Genomic DNA, 19,642 nt, shown 5'->3' with positions numbered 1-19,642 from the left:
ACCACAATAGCCTGGATAGCACCTTAGAGAGCACCAAATGGCCTCTTTCCCTGAAGAATCAACCAGGCTCCTTACGGGTTCATTTAGACAATGGAAGGAACCAAGCTGACTTACTTCCAGGATTACTAGGTAACTCCTGCGAGAGGCAGCAGGTGCTGGGCAGCACTTGGCCAGCACAATCACATGTGTTCACTCACTTGACCTTGAATTTTCTTGAATAAAGCTCTGGAGCTCTCAGGTAAGAACAGGGAGACAACTTGACATTTACAGTAAGAAGGAGTCTCTGAGATCCCATGGGCCCTCATTTTATAGACAGGAAAGCTGAAGCACAGAGAGTGAAAGGCTTAAACATCATACAGCTAAGTAAGTGCCAGAAATAAGAATAGAATTAACCCTCTGTGGCACCAAAGCCTCCGTATGGTTAGTATGAAAGGTGCCACAAAGGGCTGTTTACCCTCACAGCAGACTCAAGTGGGAAAAGAGGCTAGAGACACACTGGGCAGTAAAACTGTCTTTGTGAGCCTAAGATTCAGTTTAGCAGCAATAAACAAGGTACTCACATGGTGAAGTGTCTTCAAAGATTGGGTCGATATTATGCAGCAGCTCTATTCTGGGAGACGGGCTTCCTTCACTAGAAAAGAATTTTTTTAGGAAATGTTAATTTCCTCTCTCAAATGGGTATGAATGATTTTAATACTTCCTTTCCTTGTATTTACAGGAAATAACAAACCTGCCAGTTAACTTTGTCATGGATTCAGAGGTCTCCCAAATCTGTGGCCGGTATATTTCAAGTAGTCATTATTAGTCTACATTATAATAATGACTGAACATTTATATAAGAACTTCAGTGTCAAGCATATGGCAATTAAAAAACAGAGTCCTGTGACTCTGCAATAAAAAAATGCAGCTATGCTTATACATGACCATTCTTTACTGCAGCAAAAGGAAAACTCAAGTCATCCGGGGTAGACTGTAATGAACACTCAAAGGTCAATGAAGAAAGAAGAGCTGCCAGAGTGGCAGCATCAATACTGTAGATACAACATGCCTTTTAAATATTACATGAGTGAACTTGTCTTCCATATCCTATTTTGCAACGTGGAACTTAAATATAATACAAATACCTATATCCCTTTAAGATTTTTTTAAAAGGTGTACATGCAAATACAATCAAAACCTACCTTAGTGCTGAAAAGAAACTTGGAGATCACTTAGTCCAACCACCTCAGTTTACAAATGAGGAAGGCATATAGTAAACTATTGGCCGAATACTGAATTATGTGACACTCAAAATAGTGTTCTTAAAAACTGGAGCATAAACACCACAGCGGTATATAGGGTGTGCATGAAGGGCACAGGTCACTTTGCTAGTACAGACTCAGCCTTATGGAGGAAATTGTTAGACATAATTTCAATCATTGGGAGAGGACTGAGAACTTCTTGATAATCCAATAAAAGGTTGCAAAGCACTGTTAATGCCACCAGATTTGTACACATCTTAACCGATAAGGTCCCTCATGTAGCCAAGAAGACATGTACTCTGGTAGCCCCAAATTCACACCCCAAACGCACAGCTAATTGTCTACAGCAATGGTTGGGGATTTCAAGGACTATGCAACTTCAAAATGTTTTTGTGACTGGCAATGTTGCATTTGCCAAATAAGGAAATGTTAAAACAAAGTTAAACGTATTCAAAAGCCCTAGATGAGCTCATGTACCTCCCCTGGGGCTAGTCCTTTGGCGAAATGATGCATTTTAGTAATATCTCCAGGTGGATTTTTAAAACATGCATACATATATGGAAAGGGAAGATGGTAAATGTAAATGTGGAAAAACATACACCAAACTGTTAATTGGTGTGGGGTATGTCTGTAGAAGACTTGTGATTTCTATGATAAACATGTATTACTGTAATAAGGAAAAACTTCAGATTTTTTTAAAAGTAGTATATAATTTGTAGATACTTCTAAGCTCTCAAAAACACAGCACTTTAAAGTATCACAAGGAAAAACAGATATTTTACAGAGTTTAGGATTTTAAATACAGAAAAACCATCCATAATTTCAAATTACATGTACAATTTTAAGGCATTAGTTTTTGGAATTTAATTGTATTCTACCCACGTAAGCTATCTCAATAATTGACCATGTAATTTTCTTCTCTGGAGTCTAGAAAGTTCCCTACATGTTTGAGAACAGGATTGCCTTTACCAATAGGTCGAAAACAGAGCAATGGGCTTTGGGTTACTAGGTTCTCAAGTCTCACTCCTAAAGTCACTTCTTTCTGTTTCAGTAAAAGGTGCAGGCAGGGTCTTGATGCCAGAGATTGAGGGGATGAGAGGAAAGAGGGGGAGAAATAGGGGAATGAAGAAGAGGTGGGGGAGGAGGAAGGAAGAATAGGGAGAAGGAAAGAAACAAGGAGAGAGGAGGGAAGTAGGTTTACTTTAAGAGTTACACACTAAGTTGTTATTAGCAGATCCACTAAAGTCATTATACATACACACATACACACATCAACTCAAGAAGGCAGAGAGACCACATGGCTAATTTCAGTGGAGACAAGGGCACAATATATACTGATGCTGGAATGGAGAAGTAGACTCAAGTCACATGAAGGACCTAGGGACAATGGGAGGTGGAAGGGATGCAGGGGTGGAGAGGTGAAGATCTCTGAGATCTCAAAGACCAACCTGGCGAGCTCCACAATATTGCACAGGGAAGATTCTAGAGTCATGATTCTGAAAGGACCAATAGTGGGCAGAGAGACATTGGTCATCATGAAGGTGCACCCTGTTGTTGGCAAGGGGAATCCCTCAGGCCTGAGTGAAGGACTCCCTGGACTCAGCTCAGTGCCCACTGTCTATGGAATTGACTCCCCAGAAATGCAAAACTGGGTGCTGGGGCTGGACATTGGCACTCTGGTTATTGGGAAGGAATATCCACCACTGAATTAACAAATTAACATTCTCTTTTATGTATTAAAAGAAAGTTTAGTAAGTAGCCACACATTTTCAATGCAGTTTAAAAACACTCTTCTCTTAAGAACTCTAGGCCACTTGAAATGCAAGTAGTCTCTAATAACCACAGGAAAGATCTCACTTCTGGATCTGGAGGGGAAAATGCTTGGCCTTTTTTTTCTTCTTCTGTGTCATTTTAGGTAAATCTTCCCCACTGTTTTTTTACTCCCATCCCTTCTCTGTGGCTCCGGAAATTTTTGTCATCAACAATCTCCACTTCCTTATGCATGTTCCTCTATTATTATGTTAAAAAATATATACATTTTATTTTTAACTATCTTTTCTTCTCTTCACTATTAAATATCCCCAAACAATATTTTTACACCAGTTACTCTTGCTTTATCTCACTTTGGAATCACCTGAAGAGCTTTTGAAATCCAGAAGCTCCGGCTGCACCTTGCACCAGTGAGGTTACCAGGGATGGAACCAAGCCACCAGTAGTTTTTTTGAACTCCCAGGTGATTCCAAAGTGCCACCAAGATTGCAAATCACTGCTCTGGAGCAGTGCTTTTCAAACGTTAATGTCAATATAGATCACTTGGGAATCTTTTTTTTTTTTTTTTCCCATAAAACCAACTTTATTATAAACACACAATTTAACAAATTACTTGATAAAAATATTTCATTTAGAATAAATTGTTAGGACAAGACTGGATTGAACTTTTAAGGTCACTTATATTGTTTGATTTGTTGCTCTGAAAAATAAAAATGGTTCTAGGAGTAATCAAGTTTATTTGCCTACAGAAACATCAAGTACTCTTTCTCTAAGAAGCATTCCAAACTGCATAGAAATATTGTTACTCTTCATCTTAATTACTAATATACTTATAAATCTTATATTAAATCTTTAAAATTCTAACAAAGAATCAAAGTAATATAAAAGATTGTGGAGCGCAACTGTTTGATCACCCCACCCCACCATCACCACCACCATCTAAATCAGCTGTATGGCTGTACCTTCCTACTCCATAAACTGTCAATCTCACAGTGACTTGTTTCCACAAAATTTAATTTTCTCCTTAAAGCTTGAATTTTAATGTTGGCAATAAATATTGCAATTTCTTTTTCAAAATAGACAAATTTTGTCAAAATAGACAAATTTCTTTCATATTTTTCCAAAACCAAGTCAGTTTAATGCCCATGTCTAAATAATAAAAGTTTGCCTGCTACTTGTTTTCTCAAATAAAAATGAATGGTATTCCATTGAAAAATGGCTAATTCAGCTGACAAATCTTACAATCACACAGGCACTTTCCTGACAGACACCATCCTTACCTATGCCTCAGAACTCCTTTAGGTGGACTTTCTCATTTGTTACATGGAATATTGAAAAAAGTGACTCTAAGGTTGAAGGTAAGTACAATCATTAATTTTTCAGTTCAAGCAGGACAATCTTAAATGAAATTGCTTATTTTTTTAAACAAAACTTTCCCGACAGTAAAAAACATGATGACAACTACTACTACATTTGGGGGCTACTACCTTGATTAGTACTAAGTCACCAGCAGTTTTTTTTCACCATTGTTTTTGCACTATCAGTAAAGACGTCAACATAGTGGAAAAGGCAAATAACCTCTTAGCAAAATTGAAATACCCTTTTCCCTTGTTTAAGTATAAAATAGTTGACATGCTAGTTATAATTAAATATATGTGATATCATTATCAACATCCTTGAACATGGCCCTAGGAAGCAACAGTGGCTTATAAAATAGCACAGAGAAAATACTCAACTAAATACTTTCAATTTAACCATGAAATATTTAAGGTAATGAAATTCAGTAAATATCTTCCATTATCAGACAAGTAGTCCTAGCATTTTCACTCTCTTGGTCCCAATTAAGACCCAAAGCAATAGTTTGCTTCAATGGTACTCATACAGTTCCATTGTAATCCATGCTAATTCAACTCATTCTCTTCATGAGAAGAGAGCTCCATAGGCCATATTATTAAGTCAATTAGTAAATGATCATGAGGTAACCAATAAAATAAACATGTGCATATGCATGGGTATTTAATATTTTCACATTTCAATTAGTTCATAACAGTACATTTGTTACTTCTATACATAAATCTTGATTTCCCTATATCATTTTTTTTTTGAGAGGGCATCTCTCATATTTATTGATCAAATGGTTGTTGACAACAATAAAATTCTGTATAGGGGGGTCAATGCTCAATGCACAATCATTAATCCATCTCAAGCCTAATTCTTGTCAGTCTCCAATCTTCTGAAGCATAACAAACAAGTTCTTACATGGTGAACAAATTCTTACATAGTGAATAAATTCTTACATGGTGAACAGTACAAGGGCATTCATCACAGAAACTTTCGTTTTGATCATGCATTATGAACTATAAACAATCAGGTCAAATATGAATATTCATTTGATTTTTATACTTGATTTATATGTTGATCCCACATTTCTCCCTTTATTATTATTATTATTTTTATTTTTAATAAAATGCTGAAGTGGTAGGTAGATGCAAGATAAAGGTAGAAAACATAGTTTAGTGCTGTAAGAGGGCAAATGTAGATGATCAGGTGTGTGCCTACGGACTAAGTATTAATCCAGGCTAGACGAGGGCAGCAGAACATCCACGGATGCAGAAGATTTCCCTCAAAGCAGGGGGGGTGAGGTTCTGAGCCTCACCTCTGTTGATCCCCAATTTCTCACCTGATGGCCCCCCTGCGACTGTGCCTGTCTTAGGTTGTTCCTCCCTTGAGGAATCTTACCCGTCTCTGGCTAACCAGTCATCTTCCAGGTCCATACAGGGAAATGTAAAGTGGGAATCTTTTTAAACTGTGGATTCTAACTTGAGCCAGATGGGTCCCTGCATTTCTAACAGGTTTGTAGGTGACACTGTTGCCGCCAGTCTCAGGACCTCACTTTGAGTAGCAAGACTGGAAGAATCTCCTGGAGTCCTTTTATGTGAGATCTGAGCTCTTTCAGAGTTTCCTACATTAGAAACTCATTTAGATTGGAGCTGGTTCTAGACCAGTGATTCTCTACTTTGGCTATATAATGCAACCACCAGGGAGCTTTAAGAAATAGTGATGCCTGGGTTCCACCACAAGAAAGTGATCTTGTTGGGCTGGTGTTCAGCCTGAGCATAAAGATTTCTGAAAGTATCCAAACTGATTTTTTAAAAAATTTGCTCTATTAAAATATAATTTCCTTAGACTGCAATGCATTCAATTTAGGAGACTTCAACACACCACTCACCCCAAAGGATAGATCCACCGGGCAGAAAATAAGTAAGGACACACAGGCACTGAACAACACACTAGAAGAGATGGACCTAATAGACATCTATAGAACTCAACATCCAAAAGCAACAGGATATACATTCTACTCAAGTGCACATGGAACATTCTCCAGAATAGACCACATACTAGCTCACAAAAAGAGCCTCAGTAAATTTCAAAATATTGAAATTCTACCAACCACTTTTTCAGACCACAAAGGTATAAAAGTAGAAATAAATTCTACAAAGAAAACAAAAAGGCTCACAAACACATGGAGGCTTAACAACATGCTACTAAATAATCAATGGATCAATGAACAAATCAAAATAGAGATCAAGGAATATATAGAAACAAATGACAACAACAACACAAAGCCCCAACTTCTGTGGGATGCAGCAAAAGCAGTCTTAAGAGGAAAGTATATAGCGATCCAGGCACACTTGAAGAAGGAAGAACAATCCCAAATGAATATTCTAACATTACAATTATCGAAACTGGTAAAAAAAGAACAAATGAGGCCTAAAGTCAGCAGAAGGAGGGGCATAATAAAGATCAGAGAATAAACAAAACTGAGAAGAATAAAACAATAGCAAAAATCAATGAAACCAAGAGCTGATTCTTTGAGAAAATAAACAAAATAGATAAGCCTCTAGTCAAACTTACTAAGAGAAAAAGAGAATCAACACAAATCAACATAATTAGAAATGAGAATGGAAAAATCACGACACACTCCACAGAAATACAAAGAATTATTAAAGACTACTATGAAAGCCTATATGCCAACAAGCTGGAAAACCTAGAAGAAATGGACAACTTCCTAGAAAAATACAACCTCCCAAGACTGACCAAGGAAGACACACAAAAGTTAAACAAACGAATTACCAGCAAAGAAATTGAAACGGTAATCAAAAAACTACCCAAGAACAAAATCCTGGGGTCGGACGGATTTACCTCAGAATTTTATCAGACACACAGAGAAGACATAATACCTATTCTCCTTAAAGTGCTCCAAAAAATAGAAGAGGAGGAAATACTCCCAAACTCATTCTATGAAGCCAACATCACCCTAATACCAAAACCAGGCAAAGACCCCACCAAAAAAGAAAATTACAGACCAATATCCCTGATGAATGTAGATGCAAAAATAGTCAATAAAATATTATCAAACAGAATTCAACACTATATCAAAAGGATCATACACCATGACCAGGTGGGATTCATCCCAGGGATGCAAGGATGGTAAAACATTCGAAAATCCATCAACATCATCCACCACATCAACAAAAAGAAAGACAAAAACCACATGATCATCTCCATAGATGCTGAAAAAGCATTTGACAAAATTCAACATCCATTTATGACAAAAACTCTCAACAAAATGGGTATAGAGGGCAAGTACCTCAACATAGTAAAGGCCATATATGATAAACCCACAGCCAGCATTATACTGAACAGCAAGAAGCTGAAAGCATTTCCTCTGAGATCGGGAACCAGACAAAACAAAGAAACACAAGGAATCCAGATTGGTAAAGAAGGAGTTAAACTGTCACTATTTGCAGATGATATGATACTGTACATAAAAAACCCTAAAGACTCCACTCCAAAACTACCAGAACTGATATCGGAATATAGCAAAGTTGCAGGACACAAAATCAACACACAGAAATCTGTAGCTTTCCTAGACACTAACAATGAACCAATAGAAAGAGAAATCAGGAAAACAATTCCATTCACCATTGCATCAAAAAGAATAAAATACCTAGGAATAAACCTAACCAAAGAAGTGAAAGACTTATACTCTGAAAACTACAAGTCACTCTTCAGAGAAATTAAAGGGGACACTAAGAAATGGAAACTCATCCCATGCTCATGGCTAGGAAGAATTAATATTGTCAAAATGGCCATCCTGCCCAAAGCAATATACAGATTTGATGCAATCCCTCTCAAATTACCAGCAACATTCTTCAATGAATTGGAACAAATAATTTAAAAATTCATATGGAAACACCAAAGACCCCGAATAGCCAAAGCAATCCTGAAAAAGAAGAATAAAGTAGGGGTGATCTCCCTCCCCAACTTCAAGCTCTACTACAAAGCCATAGTAATCAAGACAATTTGGTACTGGCACAAGAACAGAACCACAGACCAGTGGAACAGATTAGAGACTCCAGAAATTAATCCAAACATATATTGGTCAATTAATATTTGATAAAGGAGCCATGGACATACAATGGCAAAATGACAGTCTCTTCAACAGATGGTGCTGGCAAAACTGGACAGCTACATGTAGGAGAATGAAACTGGACCATTGTCTAACCCCATATACAAAGGTAAAGTCAAAATGTATCAAAGACCTGAATATAAGTCATGAAACCATTAAACTCTTGGAAAAAAACATAGGCAAAAACCTCTTAGACATAAACATGAGTGACCTCTTCTTGAACATACCTCCCCAGGCAAGGAAAACAACAGCAAAAATGAGCAAGTGGGACTACATTAAGCTGAAAAGCTTCTGTACAGCGAAAGACAGCATCAATAGAACAAAAAGGAACCCTACAGTATGGGAGAATATATTTGAAAATGACAGATCCGATAAAGGCTTGACGTCCAGAATATATAAAGAGCTCACACGCCTCAACAAACAAAAAACAAATAACCCAATTAAAAAATGGGCAGAGGAACTGAACAGACAGTTCTCCAAAAAAGAAATACAGATGGCCAATAGACACATGAAAACATGCTCCACATCACTAATTATCAGAGAAATGCAAATTAAAACTACAATGAGGTATCACCTCACACCAGTAAGGATAGCTGCCATCCAAAAGACAAACAACAACAAATGTTGGCAAGGCTGTGGAGAAAGGGGAACCCTCCTACACTGCTGGTGGGAATGTAAATTAGTTCAACCATTGTGGAAAGCAGTATGGAGGTTCATCAAAATGCTCAAAACAGACCTACCATTTGACCCAGGAATTCCACTCCTAGGAATTTACCCTAAGAACGCAGCAATCAAGTTTGAGAAAGACAGATGCACTCCTATGTTTATCGCAGCACTATTTACAATAGCCAAGAATTGGAAGCAACCTAAATGTCCATCGGTAGATGAATGGATAAAGAAGATGTGGTACATATACACAATGGAATACTACTCAGCCATAAGAAGTGGAAAAATCCAACCATTTGCAGCAACATGGATGGAGCTGGAGAGTATTATGCTCAGTGAAATAAGCCAAGCGGAGAAAGAGAAATACCAAATGATTTCACTCATCTGAGGAGTATAGGAACAAAGGAAAAACTGAAGGAACAAAACAGCAGTGGAATTACAGAACCCAAAAATGGACTAACAGGTACCAAAGGGAAAGGAACTGGGGAGGATGGGTGGGCAGGGAGGGATAAGGTGGGGGGAAGAAGAAGGGGGGGATTAAGATTAGGATGCATGGGGGGGAGGGAGAAAGGGGAGGGTGGGCTGCACAACACAGAGAGGACAAGTAGTGACTCTACAACATTTGGCTAAGCTGATGGACAGTAACCGTAATGTGGTTGTTAGGGGGGACCTGATCTAGGGGAGAGCATAGTAAACATAGTATTCTTCATGTAAGTGTAGATTAAAAATTAAAAAAAAAAGAAAGAAAGAAAGAAAAGGGGGATTACTCCTTAACAGGATAAAACTATTGGTAAATCAAAGATCAACTCATGCTTTAAATATCCTTAATGTTGATCACTTAAAGGGTGTCAGATGATCAGCTATGGAGGTACTCTTTTCTGATAATATTCCTTTCTTTTAATAAAAAAAAAAAAAAAAAAGGCAGTTCCTGTGTGCTGACCTCCAATGAGTTCTATACAATGGTATAGAGGGCATGTCAAAGTGTGGGCAAAGGGTCTGTTTGTTTCTATGCAGAAGATCAAGGCCTAGCTTGGCTACCCAGAAAATGAACTAAGATATGATATGAGGAGGAGCTTCCGGCATCAGCACTCTCTGGAGGACTTGTGCCGGGGGATGATCATCAAAAAGCCTCCACAGGGATCCGGGCGATGCTGCAGTTGTGGCTGCATCCACCCCACCGTCTCCTGGACTTGCCATAGGAATGAGGAGGGAGATGTCTAGGCTGGCATGTGCATACAGTGAGACAACGAATTTGACCGGATCTGTACTGTTGGAACTCGGCCAGGAGTTGGGAGGGGTGCAAGTTGTAGCGCTCCAAAATCTTATGACTATAGACTATCTATGGTTAAAAGAACATGTGGGATGTGAACAGATCCCAGAAATGGGTTGCTTTAATTTGTCTGATTTCCCTCAGACTGTTCGGGTACAGTTGGACAATGTCCATCATATCATAGACAAATTTTCACAGATGCCTGGGGTGCCTGGATGGTTTTCTCTGCTTCACTGGAGATGGATGGTAACTATAGATTTGCTTTGTTTATGTCACCGTATTCCTATTATGTTAATATGTGAGCGCAAGTTAGTTAGTAGTTTAAAACCTATACATGCTTAAGGTACTCTACAAGAAGATATGTCAAAGAAATAATCAATCCTCCCATGTTTTCTTCCATATGCTACCTCTGTGGCTTTTCTTCTTCCTTTCTAATTGCAGCCCTTGAATAGAATTCGTGCCTCATATCGAATTTACCGAGTATCATAATTCCTCCAGGTGGTGGAGATGCCTCGAGACGGGTGCTGGGCATAGAAGCCACAGGGCATAAATCTGCAAAGAAGTAAAAAGCTAACCTTTTCAAACAATATGGCTTCTCTCTCACTTACCAACTTCACATCTCCCTGTATGGCCCCGGAAGATGACTGGTTAGCCAGAGACGGGTAAGATTCCTCAAGGGAGGAACAACCTAAGACAGGCACAGTCGCAGGGGGCCATCAGGTGAGAGGTTGGGGATCGGCAGAGGTGAGTCTCGGAACCTCGTCCCCCCTGTTTTGGGAGAGGTCTTCTGCATCCGTGGATGTTCTGCTGCCCTTGTCTAGCTTGGATTAATACTTAGTCTATAGGCACACACCTGATCATCTACATTTGCCCTCTTACAGCACTAAACTATGTTTTCTACCTTTATCTTGCATCTACCTACCACTTCAGCATTTTATTAAAAATAAAAATAATAATAATAAAGGGAGAAATGTGGGATCAACACATAAATCAAGTATAAAAATCAAACGAATATTCATATTTGACCTGATTGTTTATAGTTCATAATGTGTGATCAAAACCGAAAGTTTCTGTGATGAATGCCCTTGTACTGTTCAACATGCAACAATTTATTCACTATGTAAGAATTCGTTCACCATGTAAGAACTTCTTCGTTATGCTTCAGAAGATTGGAGACTGACGAGAATTAGGCTTGAGATGGATTAATGATTGTGCATTGAGCATTGACCCCCCTATACAGAATTTTATTGTTGTTAACAACCATTTGATCAATAAATATGAGAGATGCCCTCTGAAAAATAAAAAAAATATAATTTCCAAACCATATAATTCACCCATTTAAAGTGTACAGTTATATGTGTTTAGTATATTCTCAGTTGCACATTGTCTAATTTTATATTATTTTTGTTCCCTGCTAAAAGAAATCTGTACTCACCAGCAGTTACGGTTTATTTTCTACCTCCCCACCTTCCCTGTGGCCTTAGGCAGTCACTAATTCATGCTTACAGATTTGCCTATTCTAGACATTCCATAGAAATGGAATTATACAATATGTGGTCTTTTGTGATTGGCTCCTTTCACTTAGCATGTTTTCAAGGTTCATCCATGTTGTAGCATACATTCCTTCATATAGCTGAATAATATCTCATTTTATGGATATACAATTGTTTCTTTATCTACTCATCAGTTGATGGACATTTGAATTGTTTCCACATTTTGGGTATTATGAATAATGCTGTTATGAATAATCATATACATATTTTTGTATGGACATTTGTTTTCATTTCTCTTGGGAATATACCTAGGAGTAGACTTGCTGGTCATAAGATAACTCTGTATTTAATCTTTTAAGGACCTGCTAAACTGTTTGCCAAAGCAGCTATACCATATGACACTGTCAGCAACCATGTATGAGCACTCCAATTCCTCCATATCTTCATCATCACTTATTAATGTTTGCCTTTTTTACTATGGCCACCCTAGATGGTATGAAGAGGTATCTCATTAAGGTTTCAATTTACATTTTCTTTTCATGTGCATATTGACTGTTTGTATAGCATTTTTTGGCAAAAGGTCTATTCAGATCCTTTCCTCATTTTTAAATTGGGTTATTTATCTTGTTATGATTGAGCTGCAAGAATTCTTGATATATTCTGGATGCAAGTCCCAGATCAAATATATGATTTGTTGATACTTTCTCCAATTCGGTGGGTTGTCTTTTTGCTCTCTTGATAGTATCATTTGCAGAACCAAGGTTTAAAATTTTGATGTAGTCCAACTTAGCTGCTTTTTCTTTTATTGCTTTTGGTATTTTATCTCCAAAACTTTAGCCTAATCCAGGGTCACAAAGATTTATTCCTATGTTCTCTTCTAAGATAGTTTTAGCTCTTAGATCTCTAATCCATTCTAAGTTCATTTTTGTGTATGTTGTGAAGTAGGGATCCAATTTCATTCTTTTGCTTGTGGATATCTAATTATAGCGGTACCATTTATTGAAAAGAGTACCCTTTCCCAATTGAAGTATCTTGGGACCCTTCTTAAAAATGCAGCTAATTCCAACACACAGTTCATGTTGAGAATCACTAATCTTGATGCATCATCACATTTGATGATATGTTCTAAATTCTTGATTTATTTTTTCTGTAGAGCAAAAATGGGTGTCTAGTTTAAGGCACTTATGTAATGAGCCCTTGTTTAGTGGTAATGCCTTCCTCTTGAAAGGAAGTCCTAGTTTCTCTAAAAATACCTTAAGAACTCTATTGATAACTTCCAAAATCAGTTCTTTAAATGTGCCAGAGTATAGGGATATAAGTACCTTGAACACAAATTTGTTGCATATGGTACAATTTCTTCCTCAAAGGTGTGTGTACCAAAGTAAGCTGGAAAAAAAAAGTTACACTTGTATGTTTGTATGTTCATAATACAACTTTCAGTAAGATCACCAGATCCTGTAGAATAAATAGTGGCCTCATTCAACTTATAAAATGTTCACAGGATTGACTGTTGCTGTATTACAACATGTGTTAGCTTTTATCTTCTTTATGTATGTGTTTATACATAATGCTACAAATATTGTAGTACTTCACAATTGTTTTGTACATTATGCTGTTCCAAAGTTTCATTTCCATACAACCAAAGCACTAGAAAGTGGACAATGTAAGTTGTATCAATAGTTTAACCTCTGACCAGTTCTGAAGGCTTCACTCATATGCAGTACAGCATCGTCTTTAAGAGCAGAGCCTTCCAGGGTTTAACCTCAACGCCACAAGGTTATATAAATTTGAGCCTTGTTTTTCTCACCAGCAGAGTGTGGATAACAGCACCTACTAATAGTGTTGATATAAGAATAAATGAGGCAACATATGGAAAGCACACAGTGCTTGGGGTATATAAGTGCTTAATAGGCTGGAAGCTTAAAAGCACCACCACCTCTTACTGGCAAATGTGGATCTTGACTCTGCAGATGTGGAAAGAATATAACCAGATACAAGATATAAGACTATAGATAGATACAAGACTATACTAAGATAGAGACACAAAAATAATATGTAGATACAATGGAACACTAATACTCCTATCCATTCTTCTTGCTAGCAAGAGTTCCCCTTATGAAGTACACTGGTGTAGCTACAGCTTTAATTTCTAAGACATGTTATGATATTCTCTGCCATGTGAAAGTCTCTTTTTAGGAAATTACTAGTGTTAAATATAGCTAATCACACAATCTACTCATTATGAACTGTCTGTAAAAAAAGATACACTGCAATCTGTTATTTAGGAATTTTCTCTGTTTTTCAGATTAAGCCTATGGTATAGTTTAGCTATATATACAACACTATCTTTATTAGACTGCTGATTCCATTTGTAAAATTTAAATCTCTGAATAATGGCTGATGATGTTCATGGGGAAAGATTTTTCAATTATCACATAAATTCATGGAATGCCCTGGTATTTTTTATGGCAACGTAATGGGTTTTTATTATGGAAAATGTTTGGGCTCTAAGCTAACAAGTTCAAAGCAGAGCTCTCTAATTAGCTTCTTTAAGGTAGGCACCTATGGGACTGTTAAAGATCCCTCTGCACGCTGCTCACTGCCCACCCCAGTATATGTTAACAGTTATGGAAGTAAGTAAACCATTATTTAAAGAAAAAGAACTAAAACATGTTATTCATACTGACCATTTAATGACAGAGACCTACCTCTAAGCCAGTGAAATGGGCACGCTTCATGCATGTCCATAACAACCAGACTGGAGTTATTTGGGGAGTTTGTTTTGGCCAAGCTAGTTTGAGTAATAGTAGCTGGCATTTATAGAGCATTTTTATGTGCTATATACCATTTCAAATGCTTTACAAGTATTATTATCTTATTTAATCCACAATACTACAATATAGATACAACTTCAGCAGAGAGCAATTACGTGACTTACAAGATTATGTGGTTGAGCCAGTGATAGATCGGGTTTGGGCCAAAGGCAGACTAATTCCCAAATTCCCCGCTCCTAACAACTATGCTAAATTGTCTCTCTAGAAAATTTAGACATGGTCTCAGAATCTCCTTAAATGTAATATGTTTCAATTCATCCTGCTTAATTTTAAGGCTCCATTAACAAATATCTTTATTAACTGCAAATGCCTCTTATTAACAAAAGAGTTAATCATTCTTCTCTTAAGGGCTTATATAAAATGGTACACAGTTCATTGTCTCTAATGACATTTCAATATTCACTTTAATTTACCCCAAATTTCATATTTTCTGAATTAGTAAAAAAAAAAAAAACACAGGGAAAGGAGGCACTGATCAGTGACTAGTTTCCAATATGCTATAAATATTTTTGAGAAGTCTACAGTTTCAGACACTGAGATCACAGCACTGTCCAATTATAGAGTTTCCAGTTTTCAACTTTCATTTTCCAGCTGGTTGAAGGGTGGAGCAGTAAAACATTTTCCATAATAAATGAAATGCTATTACATTCCATACTTCTTTTACCACTAGCTGCTGACCATCTGTCATAAAAAAGACACACCCTGGAAGGTAGTATCAAATTTTTAGAAGCAGAAATAGCCATGGCAATATTTTCTAAGATGAAATTTTGAAGAAACAAGGTTATTGATTAAAAAATTCAAGAAACACCTAGAGAGTAACAGCCATCCTGTTAGCTCTTTGTAAGCACCACCATCGTATCATTTTCACATCAAGCCACTAAGTTGTGACTATGTTGTAGGCACTGTGCTAAGAGTTTTATACATATTCTTTCACTAAATCCTCATTTAAGTGCCTATGAGGTAGATACTACTAATGGTACACTTGACACATAAGGAAAAAGATGCATAGAGATATTAAACAACATGCCCAAAATTACACAAATAATAAGTGGAGGAGATGGGGCTTGAACCAGATCTAACTGCAGAGTTCATATTTTTAACCAGTGTACTAGTGAAATTCCTTGCAGGACTTACTTTCCTTGTTATGTAGTGCAGGTATTACATTTGTGTAAATCCCATGCTCCTCAAAAAGCCATTTTAACATGCAAATGTAACCATGAATAAAGGCTTTAGGCATGGAAATTATAAAAGTTTGACTAAATCTGGTGAGGAAATATGCAACTTAAATTCATTTGATATAGTTATATGTGAGAAGAGAAATTTTCATTTACACTTTTATTAAGGAATCTTAGTCCATTTTTAAAGTATGCTACTTAAGAAATAAGTAATATTATTAAAAATAACTGAATCATCCTTCTAATTTTTCCTATTTACCCCTGAAAAAATAATTTGTAGGATTTCTGGGTTAGTATCAGGGCAAATCAGGAGGGCCTAATATGCCTTTTTTCTACTTTCCATGATAATACCCATGAAGAATTATAAAACAATAAAAACAGGAAACAGTGTTTGAAACTAAAGTGAACACCAGATGCCGAAGTCTCAAGGGGATTTTCACTAATGCCAATGCTGAAGAGATGAACATATTCTTGGATTCTACCATAAGACTTAAAACCTGATCCTAAAGAAAACAGAAAAAAAGATGGACTCACTTTGTCTACTACTAACTATGGGACCCAGAGACTACTAAACAAAAAATGGGCAGTTATCTCCCATTAGCTGTCTTCAGAGCTAGCCCATCATCGCTTCCATGCCTCATCCCCAGGTGGGAATGCAAACTGGTGCAGCTACTATGAAAATCACAATGGAGGCTCCTCAAATAACTAAAAATAGAAATACCACATGACCCACATAAGGAATTTACCCAAAGAAAACAAAACCTCTGATTCAAAGAGATATACACATCCTTATGTTTCTCACTGCATTATTTACAATAGCCAAAATATGGAAGCAACCAAAGTTAATCCAACCGAAGTCCATCAACAGATGAATGGATGAAGAAGATGTGGTACATATACACAATGTAATATTATTTGGCCATAAAAAAGAGGGAAATCACGCCATTTACAACAACATAGATGGACTTAGAGCACATTATGCTCAGTGAAATAAGCCAGGCAGAGAAAGACAAATACCATATGATTTCACTAATATGTAGAATCGAAAAACAAAACAAAACAAAATGAACAAAACAGCACTGGACCCATAGACACTGAGAAATGACTGGTAGTTATGATGGGGATCTGCCAGTCTGTGTGGTAGGTGAGTGAAATAGTTGAAGGGTATAAAGAGGCAAAAAATCTCATTCATAATATTAGTTAGTCACAGGGATGGAAGTACAGCATAGAGAATACAGTCAGTAGTTCTCTAACATCTTTCCATGTTGACAGATGGGACTACACTAGTTGGGGTGAGCATTTAATAACGTATGTAAGTGCTAAATCACTAGTATACTTGAAAACCAATATAATATTATATATCAACTATACTTTAATAAAAAATATCAAAAAAAGGTTGGTAAAGTAGAGAATCAAAAAATAATACACTGTTTCTTAAATGTTTCACTTTAACTTGAAAACACATACATACTCCCTTGACAGTCTTTGACTGCAGAACTACTGGTTAGAGTTTCTTACCATCTTTATTTTATAAACCATACTTAAAATGCATCATCTACAGTTTCTAGTGCTGCTTTTCTTAAACTGGTATAGGGCACCTAAAGGCATGTGAGTTTCCAGATTTCCATTAAATAACAGTGGCCACCTAAATGTGAATCTCTCCACATTTCTCCTTAAAAACCATACTGAAAAGGAAAGAGAGTAAAACCACCTATGCCCACGCCTATGACACAAGCAAGAGAAAGAACATGTTTAAACTCCAGATGGACATGAGGAAATAACCACACAGGATCTGAAGAATCAGTGCCAGGGCCCACCCAGGGGCATAGTCAAACTGAGACTGTGCTCAAGAGGGTAAAGGGGGGCACAGGAATAGACGGGACTCAGATCGTGTCTGGTAAAATAAACCCCAGAAAGAGGGCCCCACCCTGAGCGACAAAATGCTGAGGTGCAGGTCTGATACTTGGTGGATCAGAGCACTGGCTACGAGGGAATCAGAAGGAAGTGGCTCAGGCAGTATGCAGGACAACAGCAGCAGTCTCAGGAGGGTACCAGTTCTGAGAGGAGCAGTAGAAGAACAGGTGGATGGTAAAGGGAAGGAAAGAAAAGGCAAAAGGTCAGGGTCCTACTGAAAGAGCACAGCATCATTGAATCATAAGAAGATAAAAAGGGGCAGCAGCTATTAAAAAAGAAAGTACATTTCACTGAAGCAATAGAAGACGGTGCTCTTGACCCAAGAAATGAACTAAACCGTCCAAACCCCACCCCCACAGACTGCCCACTGCACATCCAGGAAAAGCTGATGCATCTGAACGTGAACAACAAAAGGAACCCAGCATTTGAACAAAGCTACCACAGGAGTTTAAAAAAACAGCAAATGAGAATTCAAAAGTTTTGGCAAATGAAAATACTCCCTTTCTATGCGGGGAGAAAAAGCCACAAAGCAGAAAAAAGGGTTACATGGTATTTCATCAGGAATTCAGTGTAATTAAATCAGCAGCTGCCAATATAAAAAAAATACCATGAATGAAAAAGCTTTAAATTCTGACACTGAACTAAGGGAAGAAATGAAAGGGCAAAAATCTCAGAAGGGATATTATAAATCTCAGAAGGGACATTATAAATCACAGGAAGAATACTATAAAGGCATATAGAGAAAAGAAATGAAAAGAGAGAACATAATTCAAGATAAAGAAAAAATAAACAATCAGAGAGAAACTGATACATATGTAATTAAGATTCAGTAATACCTATATTGGAGTTCCTGAAGAAGAAACACAAAACAATGGAACATAATATTTAAAACTATGATTCAAAAATCTTTGAAATAAAAGAACTGAATACACGGACTGAGGACTCTATATTTTTGGGAAATTGACCCAGCACAGTCCTACCTTTGAGACATATCTTGTGAAAGTCTTAGGCCTTAATTAATAATATCAGTGATAATAAATATATTCTGTGCCTGCACACAAAAGGACTAGATACTTACAAAGGACATAAAATCAGGTTAACATTGAACTTATCAACACTAGCAATATACAAAACAAGTAAAGAGTGAGATAAGAAACTCAAGAAAAAAAAAAGGCATGAGACAATGATTTTACATCAGAAGAACTGTTTGTCAGTTATCAAGGTTGTAGAAAATGTTTAGCTATGCAAGAATTCAAGGAATTCTGAGAAATCTATTAAAAAATGAATTCATCCAACTAAGAGATAATTGAGAACACTTTAGAAATGGACAAGTGGTTACCACAGAATATATTATTGTAGAGCTAAGGTTAACATAATTGTGTATATAATTATTGAAACTGGAAAAAGAAAAACAAATGAAGCCCAAAGTCAGTAGAAGGAGGGACATAATAAAGATCAGAGAAGAAATAGATAAAATTGAGAAGAATAAAACAATAGAAAAAATTAATGAAACCAAGAGCTGGTTCTTTGAGAAAATAAAGAAAATAGATAAACCCCTAGCCAGATTTTTAAGAAAAAATGAGAATCTACACACATAAACAGAATCAGAAATGAGAAAGGAAAAACCATAACAGACACGATAGAAATATAAAGAATTATTAGAGAATACTATGAAAATCTATATGCTAACAAACTGGATAACCTAGAAGAAATGGACAACTTTCTAGAAAAATACAACCTTCCAAGGCTGACCTAGAAAGAAACAGAAAATCTGAACAGACCAATTATCAGCAACAAAATTGAACT

General features: G+C 36.9%; 1 protein-coding gene across 3 annotated transcripts in view; it reads right to left on the bottom strand.

The window, feature by feature from the left end:
• ARSB (arylsulfatase B) overlaps positions 1–19,642 on the bottom strand; it is a 235,441-nt gene that overhangs the window by 84,475 nt on the left and 131,324 nt on the right. For all 3 annotated transcript variants that reach the window (XM_073234738.1, XM_073234740.1, XM_037000068.2), the window contains exon 6: positions 561–631. In XM_073234738.1, coding sequence (XP_073090839.1) covers positions 561–631 — 71 coding nt within the window. The remainder of the gene's footprint in view (positions 1–560; positions 632–19,642) is intronic.

The sequence above is a fragment of the Manis javanica genome, chromosome 1 (genome assembly GCF_040802235.1).
Source record: "Manis javanica isolate MJ-LG chromosome 1, MJ_LKY, whole genome shotgun sequence".
NCBI lineage: Eukaryota > Metazoa > Chordata > Mammalia > Pholidota > Manidae > Manis > Manis javanica.
Note: the sequence above shows the minus strand (reverse complement) of the source record. Positions and strands in the feature narration are given on the sequence as shown.